The 16430-nt window shown below is 31.6% G+C and overlaps 1 protein-coding gene across 2 annotated transcripts in view; it reads left to right on the forward strand.

Moving 5' to 3' along the window:
- Positions 1-2638: 2638 nt before the first annotated feature.
- Positions 2639-16430, forward strand: part of LOC148303291 (protein Skeletor, isoforms B/C-like) — a 95526-nt gene continuing 81734 nt past the window's right edge. Inside the window, exons 1-2 of one of the 2 annotated variants that reach the window (XM_088270231.1) lie at positions 2639-2694; positions 9470-10398. In XM_088270231.1, coding sequence (XP_088126357.1) covers positions 10335-10398 — 64 coding nt within the window. In that variant the 5' untranslated portion in view covers positions 2639-2694; positions 9470-10334. Of the gene's footprint in view, positions 2695-9469; positions 10399-16430 lie in introns of those variants that run through there. The other variant, XM_088270230.1, reaches the window with a different exon arrangement.

The following is a 16430-nucleotide window of genomic DNA, read 5'->3' on the forward strand; positions in this document are numbered from 1 at the left end:
TTCTTATTTCTTTCTTTTTTCACGAAAGAAGATAGGGGGAGTCTGAGCAACCTGGGGCTTACGATCTGGTATAAGGTACGCATTGAACATCCACATTGCGTTATTGCATCCACATTGCGAGTGTTTTTGCCAAGAATTTTCACTCATGAATAAGGTACATGAAATTATAGTAATTTTAAACATAAAGAGTAAATCCACTCACGAGTAGGCAACGGCTATGAAACTTAAAAAGCTAAAGCCTGAGTAGGGTCATGATAAGCAGTGTTGTATAAGCCGTAGCTAGATTTCAGAGTCACTTGGACGTTAGGTAATAAAAAAAAACACATTGCATTAATTCTTGAAACCCGTATTTATGCATTGATCTTGGATCCTTCCGCCTAACGGTAAGGTTTTCGATACATTGATGAAATATCACTGATTGTTGCGTCATCAGTTGAGGGATCTGCGAAGTAATTAGTGGGCCTTAAAAATATATAAAAAAATATTAAATTAGCGAACAATTGAATAAATTAACAAAATAATTAATAAGCCAAAAGAATCTTTCAATTAAAAAATTAATTTTGTATTCTCTTAATTCTCCAAATACTTATACAAATACTTGAATATCTTGGTAGATTTTTGTTTCGTAAGGAAAAAAACCTTAAAAAAATAAACGTTAATTTTTTGATCTGTTATAGGCTGGTTACTGACCAGCCTATGACAGGTCATAAGCCCTGTGAATTCCCAGATTTCCATATTCTTCTTCATCTTTATTGAGACGTCAAAAATGTTAAATTAACTTCTTAGTGGAGAAATCTAGATTTGTGAAAAAGTATTTGGACTACACAAAAAAAAGTGAGTTTCATATTTATTAATATCACCCTGGACTGGTACAAGAAGCGCAGGGCTGATCACGACCAAGACTAAGTAAGTCGCTACGATGCAGTGCCCTATGGGGTGCGGAGAAGGTTTAAAAAAAAATGTTAGTAAAATTTATAGTTTGCGTAAAATTAGTATTGTTTAAAAAAAATACAACAATACTAATTTTACACATATAAAATTTTTCAGTTTTTATCTGAGTTAAGTTTTTTCTATGAAATTAATCCAATTGTAAAGAAAAGCCAGTAAAATTGTCAATTTATAATTTGATTAATTTAATTACTAAAAAAAATAGATGTAAAATAGTTATTCACAGTTGTGAACCGAGTTTTTTGTAACCAATTTATCGTTAGCAGAGGTAATTCAAATAAATACAATTTATGACTTCTCACTGGTAATGAATGCTGAGAAATTTCAATACCGAAAATAGTCTCCAAATAAAGCAGTTATTTTTAAATATATAAAAATAAAATTTTCAGCGTCTGAATTATTTATACGGCGGTAAAGGTTAAATTTATTTTTGAAAACCGAATCGCCTTTAAATTCGGATCTGTCAAAAAAACAAACGTATTTAATACGTCGGGTACTGTTCCAAATTTAAACGCTTCACGCAAAAAGCGGACAATAAAATAAAAGGCTATTGGGAAAGGCAGTTCACGGAGAGGCGAGATGTGCGCGAGTGCGAGGGAGAGGGCAGACGCGTTGATCGGGCTATTCTAGAGCACTTTCTCTTTTCAACCGTGTGACAGTTTCAGCGTTCCGCGCCTACAGACTGGAGAGAAATGGGAGCGACTGTGATGGGACGTGTTAAAAAACTATTTGTTATTTTAAAAAATAAAATTGTATTATTGTTTATTATTTTATTTTAACCATATTTTCATGATGATTTGTTATTGCATCCTAATTTCTTTATTCGACAAGAATTATTTAAGGGACAGAGACTTTAAATTGTTTTATACAATTAATTTAATGTAATAAATTATTAACTTCCGCCCTTTTTAAATTTTGTATAATCACTACTATAATTGACGTCCTAACAAGAGAAAAGTAACTAAGGACTTTCTTTTTTCTCAGGTCTTAAAGCTGAGAACGATGAGAAGCTCGTAAGATGCTTGAGATTCATGGCATTTATAAAGGCATTAATTATATAGGCATTAATATTTTACTTTCAACTGTCTAAAATTCTTTGCTTTATTTATCTGTATCGCAATATAGGTAATGATTTCGTTTTTGAGATTTAAAAATCGAGTTCAGATCTAAAACCGTTAGCATCATTGTGAATACAATTCGATAACAAGTTAATTTAACCAATTAATAAAAAATCTTTACTTGGTTATGTTATTTTCTATTTGTTGGGTTGTTAATACCTTTAAAAATTTTGAACGTGTGTTTATGATAACATTAATTTTTTTACATGTTGATTATCTCAATAAATTCAATATCTTTATTTTGGAAGTCAAGAATTGAAGTGCTAATGCTTTCTTTATTGAAACAAGAATAAGATACTGTCGAATGCTGATTAATTTATTTCTTACATGACCCATATATTATATTGATTTATTTATTGAATAAATCGATATTTGCTTCCAACAAACTGAAAAAAGTTTTCTTTTATTTTCTTTTTTCTTCTTTCTTTCTCCTAATGAACCTCTACTCGTCGCTTCAACTCAAATCCACTTTCACGTAAGGCAGATCGGCCACGATCGGAAATCTCCGTCATTGTTCGTCGCCGGGCGTTCAGTCGTTCAGCCAGGCTATTGGTTCCCGCTTTCCGAGGCTCAGTTTTTGCCCGGCGCTCGCGGAAGGAGTGTTAAAGCATTTTCCGACAGTTTTCACGTGAGATTCAATACCTTTACTATATTACAATCATCAATCTCCCTCAATATATCACACGCTCTATCATAAATGTCGTCAATCATCCAAACTATTCATTTAAATTAAGCAAAATACGTTCGAAATGTCGTTACGGATTTTTCGCGCCTATTTGACAACGTTCATAGATGTTGCACGAAGATCGATGATTGATTTTCTACTGGTGCAAATCAAACGTACCCAAATTTGAACATTTGAAGTAGGTACGCTACGGATAATTTAAATTCAACATAATTTTTTTTATTTTTTTATTTTTTTATTTATTGGCAAAGCACCAAAAATTGGGTGATACATGCCGTACTAGTAAATTTTACTTAAACAATTTTTTTAATGATTTTACTTGGGGTTACATGTTTTTGCCATACTTTTTTCAACATTATTTCCACAAGGTTCCAAGGCAGACACATCTATATTTTTTTATTATCATAAAATCTCCAAAAAAATTATCGGTTATTTATTTTGTAGAAGTTTCTGAGTAATTTTGCATTTTCGTATCAAATATGGAATTTTAAACAACATAAGTTTTTTTTTAAAAAAAAAAAACATTTTGATAAAAAAAAAATTGTAAAAAATACGGTAAATGTTTTTATTTTTTATTCTTGACCCTGTCTGCCCCTTGTTGGTGCTTAGGGCATCACGTTGTATATATATATATATATATATATATATATATATATATATATATATATATATATATATATATATATATATATATATATATATATATATATATATATATATATATATATATATATATATATATATATATATATATATATATATATATATATATATATATATATATATATATATATATATATATATATATATATATATATATATATATATATATATATATATATATATATATATATATATATATATATATATATATATATGATAATACCAACCATAAACACATAGCAACACAAGTCAAGGTTTCAAAAGTCATTGTTTCTTATACTGCCGTTTTAAATTGAAAAAAAGTCAGGTTGCGTGAAAAAATATGAAAAGTAAAAAAAAACAGGTGTCGGGTTGTGGTCCCGTGGTTAGTGTCGCGGACTCTTGAGTCAGAGTTTCTCGGTTCGAACCCACTCTACCATAATTTGATACCTATTTCTAATAATGAGCCGCTTGGGCTCACAGAAATAGAATGAAATTGAAATATTTATGCAACAATAAAAACACAAATATTTCTCTTTTTTTAAAAAAAACGCTTTTTGTACATACTTACATATTTGTTATGTGCAAAATAAAATTTTGAATTTTTTTAAGTCAGAGTTTTGTTACATTATGTATGCTTGTGTTTTTTTTCCTCGTGTAAGAAATCTATTATAATTTCCTCTGGTCATTAAAACATAATCATTTAAAAACAAGTAGAACCTGTTTTTTTCAAATCAACTTATGGTGTATTTGATGTCTTGCTTATTAATATTCACGTTTTAATTATTGTACGTCGCGAGGATCTTTAAAAAAAAACATAAATTAATTTGCTTTTGAACAGTGTGCCATTTGACCATAAGTTAAAAAAGTCCAATTTAAAAACAAAGTATTAATATTACGCGTTTTTAATAAATTGATCGTTTTACATCTATTTCAAACCCTTATTCGTACCCGATGGTGCATAGGGCACTGCATCATATAAACGCAGTGTTATCTTAATCGCTAACACATGAAGGAAATGTTATCAGCCCTCCTTTTCAGGTACCAGTCTAGGATAATATAAAATAAATATTAGAGTGAAAAATCAGACATATGTATTAGACACCCCTCTGGGAATCGAACCCTGGACCTCCAGTACAGTAGCCAAGCTTGCTGACTGTTACTCTACGGAGGCGGACATCTCTCTGCCTACCCCTGCGATGAAGCGGTGTGATGGTTAGTTAGTTAGTAAGTTATATAATATCGAAAAAAATAACTAACTAACTAACCATCACGCCGCTTCCCCGCAGGGGTAGGCAGAGAGAATCGAACGCCACACCACTCTGTCTTTGCAAACATTCTTTGCCTCTTCTACATTCATGCATCTCCTCATACATACCCGACGATTATTACGACTCCTGGCCCGGCCGCTTTCAAGTATTTGACATACCTGATTGTTCCAAGTTTTCCTCGGTCTTCCTATGCTTCTTTTTCCAACTACATTCGCCTCATAAATTAAAGAAAGAAAGAAAGATCGAAGAAAATAAGATGTAGTTATGATAGTCTGAGAATTAATTATATATGAACTGTTTTTAAAAATCTATGTAAAATGTGAACCCCATTATCTTAATTGAATGCCCTCCCCTCTCGATTAACGTACACAAAAAAGAAAATACTCGCTAAGTCACTGAATGAAAATAGCCCTTAATAAGTAAACACAAATAAATGTATCCGTTTAGATAACATCCCCCTGCAATTTTAATGGACTCGATTTAAAGGGAAGGGGGAGATACACCAAAGAGAAATTTCCCTTTGGGGGTAACTGTGAATACTGATTCGGTACCTACCTTCCTCCCGCCGTAAACGACACACGACCAGATAATGGAATCGCCCATCGCCGATCTGCGAAATGATGTTCGTCTTAACACGCACAGCGATTTTGAAAATGGAACCCCTTTGTGTAGAAGGCTGATGAATATATGAATTTGTAATACAATAGTACCTACCCGTATTACTTTACTTAGCTGGCGACGGGCAACGCTATTGGATTTTTATACGTGTCGTCAGTTTTTTTTGTTTATACCGTTAGACAGGGATTTTTGCGCATAATTTATTTAATAGAAATATCGCTCACTCCTTATCAACAACGTCATATATAAAAAAAACTTGATTTTTCAGATCGTTTTTAAAGTTTAAAAATATAATACAATGTATTAAAAATAAATATCAGCCACTTATTAAACTTTTTACTGTGCAACAGATCGTTTTAGGCAAAACCTGAATGTTTTTTTCTCCGTTTGAAAAATATTTAGTATATTTAAAAAAAAAAATAATAAAACCTTTTCTTCAAAATACAAAAACAATATATATTTAGTATAGAAAAATATTTAGTATATTTAAAAAAAAAAAAAAAAACCTTTTCTTCAAAATACAAAAACAACACTTTCTGCCCTGTAGCAGGTAAATACTAAGTTTAAAATATGCCGCTTTTGCTGAGATATAGTACATTTTCTGAGCATTACGAAAACATGCACAACTGAAAATTGACGATTTTTGATATATGACGTTGTTGAAAGGAGTGAGCGATATATTTAAACTACACATATTTATATAAATACATATTGCAGTATTTTTTTGTTATCAGTAAGCGTATTCACATTTTTTCCAATTTCGTTGCTACTCTGACCTGTGCTCTGGTTCGATCCATTTGTTTTGATATGATTCATTCCCATGCATCTTGTCTTATCATCTTGTCTTGTCTTATCATCTTGCTATGCATCTTGACATATCTTTACTATATTTTGGGTTTTATAACAAAGAACAGATCTGTAATACAAGTCATTCACAATAGAGCCATAGTAAATATTTTCCATCTACCGAACACCGCTAATGTATAGATATTTATTTTATGACTAATACAAAGCCATTTGTTTGACATTCTTTCACGTATGAGACGCGTATATCATGCCTCAAATTATTTTCCAGGAAAAAAATATCAACAGAACATACGAACACATAATAGAATAAATGTGGAGCAGATACGAACATCAAAGTTTGCAGATAGGTTTTTGCATTAAATTGAATTGCTTCGCCTTTTCTTTGGAAAATATTCTTTAATAATTATAATTTTGCAAAATTAATTTTTATCTTGTAATCTATTGATTACTGTCTGTAGTTAATTTAATGTGCGCCACATCTGATATCCTATGCGGAAGTTAACGCTTCAACACTACGCTACGAACTATTTTTATTCGGTTAAAATTCATTTTTTTACCCTTAAGTACGGATCGACATTTTTACCGGTTTAAAGACGCAAAGTCATTAGAAACATATAATTAAATAACAACTATATTTTTTTTAAACATTTATTTTATTCGACTAGTGAACAGGTTTCGTCCTTACCAACATCATCATCAGTAACGACGAAACCCGGTCACTGGTCGAATAAAATATATGTGGAAAAAAACTATGTTATTTTATTATATAAAATGCAGTTCTACCAAGAAATGTCAGTAAAAATTTTAAATCATTAGAAATATGTAAATGTATTATATTGGCGAATTTACGCCGTTTGATGTTAATTTGAATAAAGATTATATTAAAATTAGTGTAAAAAAAGACTCTAATACAACATTTTCAGTAATTTAATGTTTCACTAGTAAAAAGGTATATGTTTAAAGGTGATAATTCGTCGAACAAACAAACGCAATATTGCCAGTTAATAATGTTCCCATTAATAAATTTTATAATGTAAATAGTAGCAAACGCGTATTTATAAATATTTTCGTCTTTAAAGGAATTTTTCTCGAAGACAAATAATATTTACCGTTCCTTTGATCTGAACGTTTCAACAACAAAAAATGGCGGAAGAAAATATAATATCATTCATGAAACGTCTAAAAATCAACAGTTGCCTTTTCCAGACAAAAATGTTGATTTATCTCTTTTCTTTCATAAAGACTTCCGCTGTCGGAGCGAGATAAAAAATGTGCGAAATTCCATAGATAACGTCTCCCACGCAGAAAGGTTTTCGAATTACAGAGCATTCTATTTAATATTACGAATTTAAATAACCTTGGTGCCAAAAGGCGGTGCGTGGGAGTTGACAAGATAGCATTTTAAAGGTTAAAGGTTTATTGGACTCACCCCATAATTTTCCTTAAAATACCTACATTGTAGAAAAAACATCAAATACAAATTGAGTATTATCTTCTACGCCTGAATATTTGGCAATTTTCACGACATTAATTTATTTATTTTCATCCTTACAAAATAAACAAAAAATGTTTTGTGTGTCCTATTTACATAATTTTTCCACCTCCGCAGTGTAATGGTCAGCACGCTTGGCTACCGTTCCGGAGATCCCGGGATCGATTCCCAAGGGGGGACAAATAAATTTTATAAATTTATTCAAGATTACCCTGGACTGGTACCTGAAGCGGAGGGCTGATCACCTTCCCTTCATGTCTTAATGATCAAGATAACACTGCGTTTATATGATGCAGTGCCCTATGCACCATTGGGGTGCGGATAAGGGTTTGAATGTAATGAATTTACATATTAATAATAATATCAATAAAAATGATTCCATATTATTGTGTCTGAATTAAATTATAGATAAAAAAAACTCGTTTTTTTCCGCTTCAGTATTATATTGTTACGTCTAGTTTCGGAAGCTATGGATGCTTGCTTCTACGGGTTTGAATGTAAACCTACGGCTGGGAGCATCTGTAGCTTCAGAAATTAGTCTTACCAATATTATATTTAAGTGGTAAAAAACAAGCGTTTTATTTTTTGTGTTTATAATTTAATCATATTTTACCACAAAATGAATGCCGATACAAATAATATAAATAAAGTTGTGTCTGGGTTAATTGATTACTTTATACACAGTGTAAAATTCACCATTTATAAAGCATGGCCTATCACGTTTGAAGCGCCATTTTTTAATATTCCCGTGTAATCTCTATGTATTGCCAAAACCTTTATTTATGTTTGTGAGATTCTTTTTCTAATAATATCACCTACTAGGAAGTGTTTGAAAATATGCATAAAAAAACAAAACTCTGAAAATCCCCACTTCCTATTCTTTAAAAAATAAATCTTCTTCCTCTCTGTTAGGAAATCTAAATTTAACTCAACAGTACTTCCTCGGATTAACACTCATAAATCCCGTTTTTGTGTACATGTATGAGAATAGTTTAACTCTAAAATTCATATTTTAGTAATCCCTGTAATTTAAACTTTTGAACCTGAATAAAAATACCTGCTATTAAACTTTAATTTAAATTTACTATTAAAACTACATAAACATGACATTTCAAACTACTAAGTGTATTTTGCCAGTTTATGAAACGTTGAAAATTTTATAATGTGCGTCATTAAGACAAAATTGCATATTTTCGAGTTGACGTTTTTTGCCACTACACCCACGATTTTTTAAGATATTGTTACCATTGAAATATTTACCGATTAGATTAATTTTGACTTCCTCTAGTTCTTTCGTAAAGTGACTCGTTCACTCGTATTACTTACACAAGCTTCATACATGTTTGGTATACAACCCTGAGCCCCCTAGTTATTGTTACTATTGTCTTTCACTGCCTAATATTCCTTGTGTATTAACGACATTTTGAGTGTGTCCAAATACTTGTTCACAAATCTGGATTATCTCCAATTAAAAGTTATTTTTTATACGATTTAAAAAAAGCTTTTTTCATCTCACCATAGCTGTCTCTTATGAAATTCTAGTGAATTCAAGAACTATGTTTCGAATTTGAACAATATATATAGAAGTTCCAAGATTTGGGTTTTGGGGTTGTCAATCATGGGGAGAATTGGTGAATGTTACGCGTGTGTAAAGTGATCACTTAAACCTACCTATGACAATCGTAAATGCCCAGACTTCCATATTCTTCTACATGTTTGTTGATATGTCAAAAAACCTTATTTATTTCCTTATCCATACATATATTTTTTTTCACCCTGAGCTCCTTCACTTACGTCATGAAATATATTCTACTCTTAAAGATTTAATTAATAATATCAATTTACGTGTTTTCAATTGAATATAATATATTTATTTATTTTTTTACAGTGCAAGAACATGAACATCAGGAAACTCGGAATAAATAAAAAACTAAAAATTATTTTTAAAAACCTCAGTTTATTTGGTTTAAATTAAAAAAATAAAGAATCAAAATAATATAAGGATGGTGCTAAATAAAATTTTTTAAATTAAATGTAATCAACAATTTATTTTGAAATTAAAACCTAGTTAAATTGTTAATTTTTAAACATTTTTTGTTTTGTTATTTTTTTTATTTTTTACTAGTGAAGTCAATAAAAAGTGTCTTCAGCCATTAAAAATAAAGTCTGTTACGACAATAATAATTAAAATTAAAATTTCTGTTAATAATTGTTATAAATGTGTGAGTGACAATAAACAAAAAAACGACTATTTACCTGTTAAAATAATTTTTAAATTAATATTGTCATCCGTGAAATGATGCGTTAAAAATAAGAATGGTATTTTATAAATTTTAAATAAAAAAAAAATAAAAAAACTCGTCGAGGCTGAATAAAGTCAATAAATAAATGTTGCCACGGGTGAAATAATATCTACATATAAATTTTTCCATAGTATTTTGATGGGATTATATGAAATCAAGTTCGAATTATTTGAAATTTAAATAATTTGTGTTGCCGCGTGTGAAAAAAGAAGAGTACCTATTTTCTTTAATCGGTATTTCGGTACCTACCCGGCGAAATAAACGCCGCATTCGATTTGTTTGAATTTAAAACCGTAGTACGGTCGGCGTTTAGGAGTTTATGTAGGTACTCGGCTGCGTAGTAGTGTAGTGCGTGAAGGTGTACCTCGCTCTGCCCGGCGTAGCCGTGACATTTGTCTCTTTGTCTGTGGATCGCAAGCCCCGCCCACCGCAGTTTTCCCGCGCCGGAAAATGGACCGATCCACGGCGGCCATTTTACTGTTTGCAGCCATCTCCTTCGGCCTCGTGCACAACGGTGAGAATGATAAATAATTTTGTATTGATGTATGTTTCATTTCCTGCAGGAGATTGTTATTTATGAACGCCGCTCTGGAATGGACATGGAAACGAAAATGAGATTCGCGTTTTAAAATATTTCGCCAGCCCATAAAATACGCACATTTATTTTTTTTTACCTTTCTAAAGCATATTTTATTTATGACAGATATTTATATTTTTAAAATACACACACACACACACACACACACATACACACACACACACACACACACCGTCAGCGGTTCTAAAACTTCGGAATTTGTTAGACGTCTGAAAATATTATCACAGTTAAGTACCAAATATTCAGATTCATTATGAATTCGTTCTTCTTCTTCTTATGTGCCACGTTACGTCACCCCGACGTCGACTATCACTTGTGTCTTTGTCATGAATTCGTTAACAAATTGTTCTAGATTTAAAAAAAAAATCTTTTCTTATAGAGATAAGATAATCCTTCACTTCATTCATTTAAAAAAAATCATTATCTATGCATGGTAGACAATAATGGACGCCATTTTGGATAAAGAATGGAACTAGCTGTCAATCCATTATCTATGGTAAATGACACCAGGTGTCAAAATGTCGTAACCTGACTAAATAAAACTTAATTGAAAAAATACCATTGAAATGAAATCAAGTCTTTTTTTTAAAATGCAGTGGATCATCTTCGTTCGTCAGATTCGATATTCGGTAGGATTTGATGCCAAAAATATTCCAGTATTCGTCGATATTTTCGATATTTTTCACATCCATCTTCCAGCACTGTGTTGCTCAATTGGGGCTGTAGGTATGTCCGAACTTGCAAGGGCTTGTTTTTAGAAATTAACTGTTGTTTCTTTCGCAAAGATCTGCGCAAATATCTAGTATTTCTCTTCGATATTCCAACATTGGTCTCGTCAAACCACAAGATGAACTTAATTTGGTTCTGTATCGTGCGGCTTTTGTGAAAGTGAAACTTTTTGTATTGCTTTCGCTGAGAGTTTTAGCAAAGACGGACGAAAAGAAAGTGACGCGGTTCATTTCGTCATTCTAGAAACGTGAATTACATTTTCAATTTACTAGATAACCAGCGATTGTTGTTTGGTATTCTTTTTCTTCTTCTAATTGTGCCACTCCTTGCTAAAGGTTATCAATCATCGTTGCCATTTTTACATTGTCTACAGCAGCTCTAAATAGAGACATAGTGCTACAGTGTAACTTTTCCAATATATGATATAAGCCTTCTTCCTATGCTGTATTTACCTTCCGCGTTTCCTTGTACAGTGTGGCGCAAAATTAACCATCCTGTTTTGTTTTGAAATAACTTTTTTACTAAATGAAAAAATTCAAATTGAGTACTGAATATCTTTATTTGAATCACTACAATTTTATTTGTTACGTTGAAAAGATGATACCCGTTAAGTGGATGCCGCCAGTGTTGATACACATGTCGCTCACTCTTTTCAACAACGTCATGTATCAAAAATCGTCAATTTTCAGTTGTGCATGTTTTCGGAATGCCCAGAAAATGTACTTTATCCCAGCAAAAGCAGCATATTTTTAACATAATATTTACCTGCTACAGGGTAGAAAATGTTGTTTTTGCATTTAAAGAAAAGGTATTGTTTAATTATTTTTTTAAATATGCTAAACATTTTTCAAATGGGGAAAAAACCTTCAGGTGTTACCTAAAAAGGTCTGTTGCACAGTAAAATATTCAATAAGTGGCTTGATATTTATTTTTAATACATTTCATTATATTCTTAAACTTTAAAAACGATCTCCTGAAAAATCTTTTTTTTTTATATATTTATGACGTTGTTGAAAGGAGTGAGCGATGTGTTCCCGTTTTATCAATCTGTTTGTATACTGCAGCTGTTTAGCACCGTGTCACTTGAATGCACAATTGGGTGGATAAGGGTTCAAATTAGTCAAATAATCGTAAGAATCATATGTCGCTCACTCCTTTCAACAACGTCACATATAAAAAAAACACTTGAATTTTTAGGAAATCGTTTTCAAAGTTTAAGAATATAATGAAATGTATTAAAAGTAAATATCAAGCCACTTATTGAACTTTTTACTGTGCAACACCTTGACCTTTTTAGGTAAAACCTGAAGGTTTTTTCCCTATTTGAAAAATATTTAGGATATTTAAAAAAAATAATTAAACTATACCCTTTCTTCAAAATGCAAAAACATCACTTTCTGCCCTGTAGCGGATAAATATTATGTTTAAAATATACCGCTTATGTGGGATATAGTACATTTTCTGGGCATTCCGGAAACCTTCACAACTCAAAATTGACGATTTTTGATATATGACGTTGTTGAAAGGAGTGAGCGATGTGACATTCTGACCTAAATACAAGGTCACATTTCATTTCAAGTACGATTTGTAACCTGTAATTGTATAATAAGTTTCAAGAATTGCTCTTCTTAGGTCGTGATCGAAGATTAGTAAAGTACAAATTGAAGCATTGTACAAGTGACCGTGTTCTTGTTTTGTGCAATTTGTTACATGCAGTGAATTGAATGAGAGCGTCGTGGTCGTGTGAGCTTACAGCCATAGCATTGAAAGGCTTAAAATTGTATAAATTCATATGACATTGAATTCACAGAACAAAAAAAAACTATTCAGAACTCAATGTCATCACTGCAAACTTGAATAAAGAAACAAATAGTAATTTTCTAAGAGAAATAAAAATGAATAAATAATAAAAATAATTAAAAATTTTAAAATATTTTAAAATTAAACACTGATTTTTATTAAAGTCTACTTATTCTGAGTCTAATTTGGTAGATCTTAAAATAATTGTTTAATTTTAATATTAAGTACAAAAATTAAAATGGAGTTCTACAAATTAAACGCCAAATCTTCAAATATAGAAATAAACATAAATTTTTGGAATACGTGTTATATCCTAAAACTGTTTTTTTTTTTACATTTTAACATCTCAACATAGATGAAGAATAATATGGAAGTCTGGGCATTTACGGGGCTGACGACCATCATAGTGTAACATCAATTTATTATTTACCTTGCTTATTGTGTACAAGGTTTATAGATCATCAAATGGATTTTTGTTTCTTCTAACCAAATAAATATGTTTTTATTTTAATCTGTATTGGGAACAGGAGGGATAATCTAGTGTGGGCCAATCAGGAACTTCTCAGTATTTGCTCATTGCTGGGAGGAAACCACGTTGCACTCCTCAGTAGAAGCCGGTCTGCTGACTGTCGTCAGCAGACGTTCCGTTCCACTAGAAGAGGGTTCGGCATTTTGTGTCCTAGCTTGGTTTGTGTTACCTATGTCCTTCACTATTTGTACTTTTTAATGTTTTTACAAAAATGTTAATAATATTAGTATATAACCTCTCACCGAGATTTTTATGTCTACTGGTTTCGAGACGTACCCGTCTCTTCGTCAGGACAATCACTACCACAGCATGCAAACAATACCACCCTTCACCACCATAGCACCATTTACACACTTAAAACTACACAAAATGTTTAACACATGCGATTTTTGGTCGGCACGAAGACCAACATGCACTATAGGTTTCAGCACAAACATGCGTTACGAGCCGAGATCAAACATGCACTAGGATTAAACACATTAATAAACCAGCTTATATCCTCGTAGGATGAAACCGGTAGACATAAAAATCTCGGTGAGTGGTTATATACTAATATTATTAACATTTTTGTAAAAAAAAAATAAGTAAAAATGACTAACCACAAAGTAAATGCTTTAAATATTAATAATAACGAGAATATCACTATTTTTACTACATTTACGGGGCTAAGACTTCCATTTTCTTCTTTGTCTATGTTGAGATATCAAAAAAGAATATAAAAATAACTCTCAGAATTGGAGATCATCCAGATTTGTGAACAAGTATTTGGACACACTCAAAATGTTGTAAATAAATAAAATAATTTATATCACGATATTGTGGTTTTCACCGGTTGATAAAACAGCCAATTTCGAGCCCTCTTCAAGTGGAGCTAGGCACTTTTGATTCGCATCGACTCGTAAAACGAATGTTCCGGTGGTGTAATATGTTAGGTAGGTAATATTTCACATTGTATGATCATATTCCTTTAGGGGAAGATTTATAGTGTACATGATAACCCACCCCTGCGTACCCCCACACGTCATGGGGTGAGCGGTAACTAAGGATGCTTACAATTCTATCTTGTATCTCTTACAAATTGGAACATATCGTACCTACTTTAGACATAAGTTGAAAAATATTTTCTTTTTTTTTTAACCCGTGGATGCTTTTGGTGAAATAAGGTGAAATAGGGCACATTTTTTTAAAATGGAAATTGCTTTATTATTTACAATGCTTATTGTGTACAATGTTTATTAATAATTAAGTGGATTTTTGTTTATTCTAACTAGATAAAGATACTTTATTTAAATCTGTGTTGGGAACAGGAGAGATAGATAGATCTAGTGGTGGCCAAATAAGGATGTTGGTTGCAAAATAAAATAACAACCATGTAATTTTTCTACATAAATTTTACTTGACCAGCAACCGGGTTTCATCTCGACGCTTTGCAGATTATTATTTTAGAAAAAAGTTGACTGGAAATAGTGTTTTACTTATTATTTTAGATGTACTTAAGGCTCAGCTTTCGTTAAGTCGCAACTTAGTTTTCTCTAAATCCAGGTAAGATTTTACGTATTTGTTTTTTTTTCTTAAAACGCAATTTTTGCATTGAAAAATAAGTTTGAAAAAGAAAAGATTTATTGAAAGGTCAGTAGTTAAAAAAAAGATATGAGGAAAATATTTTTTCTGTGTATATTCTAATATTTTGTCCGCCTCCGTAGTGTAATGGTCAGCATGCTCGGCTACCGTTCTGGAGGTCCCAGGTTCATTTCCCAGGGGGGTTTAATAAATATAAGTGATTTTTTCACTCTAATATTTATTCAATATTACACTGGACTGGTACCTGAAGTGGAGGGCTGATCACCTTTCCTTCATGTGTAATCAATCGAGATAACACTGCGTTTATATGAAGCAGTGCCCTATGCACCATTGGGGTGCGGTAACGGATTTATTATTATTTATTATATTCTAAAAAACTAAAATTATCCAATATATGTATATTCTTTTCAAAAATCGGTCGTGAAGAGACATTTCACCTCTTCGGTAGAATGAATGCGACTTAACGAATTCTGGGTCTTGATTTCATATACCAAAGATGACCGATTAATTTCTAAAAGCGGTATATTCGAATCTATACTTATATAAAAGTCATATTCTTTTAAAAAATCGGGCGTGAAGAGACATTTCACCTCTTCGGTAGAATGAATGCGACTTAACGAATGCTGGGTCTTAATTTCATATACCAAAGATGACCGATTAATTTCTAAAAGCGGTATATTCGAATCTATACTTATATAAAAGTCATATTCTTTTAAAAAATCGGGCGTGAAGAGACATTTCACCTCTTCGGTAGAATGAATGCGACTTAACGAATGCTGGGTCTTAATTTCATATACCAAAGATGACCGATTAATTTCTAAAAGCGATATATTCGAATCTATACTTATATAAAATGCATATGCTTTTAAAAAATCGGGCGTGAAGAGACATTTGACCTCTTTGGTGGAATGAATGCGACTTTAACAAATGCTGGGTCTTAATTTCATATACCAAAGATGACCGTTTAATTTCTAAAAGCGGTATATTCGAATCTATACTTATATAAAATGCATATTCTTTAAAAAAAAAGGGCGTGAAGAGACATTTGACCTCTTCGGTGGAATGAATGCGACTTAACAAATGCTGGATCTTAATTTCATATACCTACCAAAGATGACCGTTTAATTTCTAAAAGCGGTATTTTCGAATCTATACTTAATAATATAAAATGCATTGAAGGTAGAACAATTTTCCCCTCTTCTTGTACTCTAAGGGTACGTTCTTTATCCAGACCTATCGAAGCTCTCCTGTCTCATTAACGTCAGATGAGTAGACGCCAGATAAACACGTCACAAAAATGCAGAGATGG

This window comes from Brachycentrus maculatus, unplaced genomic scaffold (genome assembly GCF_059751285.1).
Source record: "Brachycentrus maculatus isolate JH-2025_06_01 unplaced genomic scaffold, ASM5975128v1 h1tg000374l, whole genome shotgun sequence".
In the NCBI taxonomy this organism is placed as follows: Eukaryota; Metazoa; Arthropoda; class Insecta; order Trichoptera; family Brachycentridae; genus Brachycentrus; species Brachycentrus maculatus.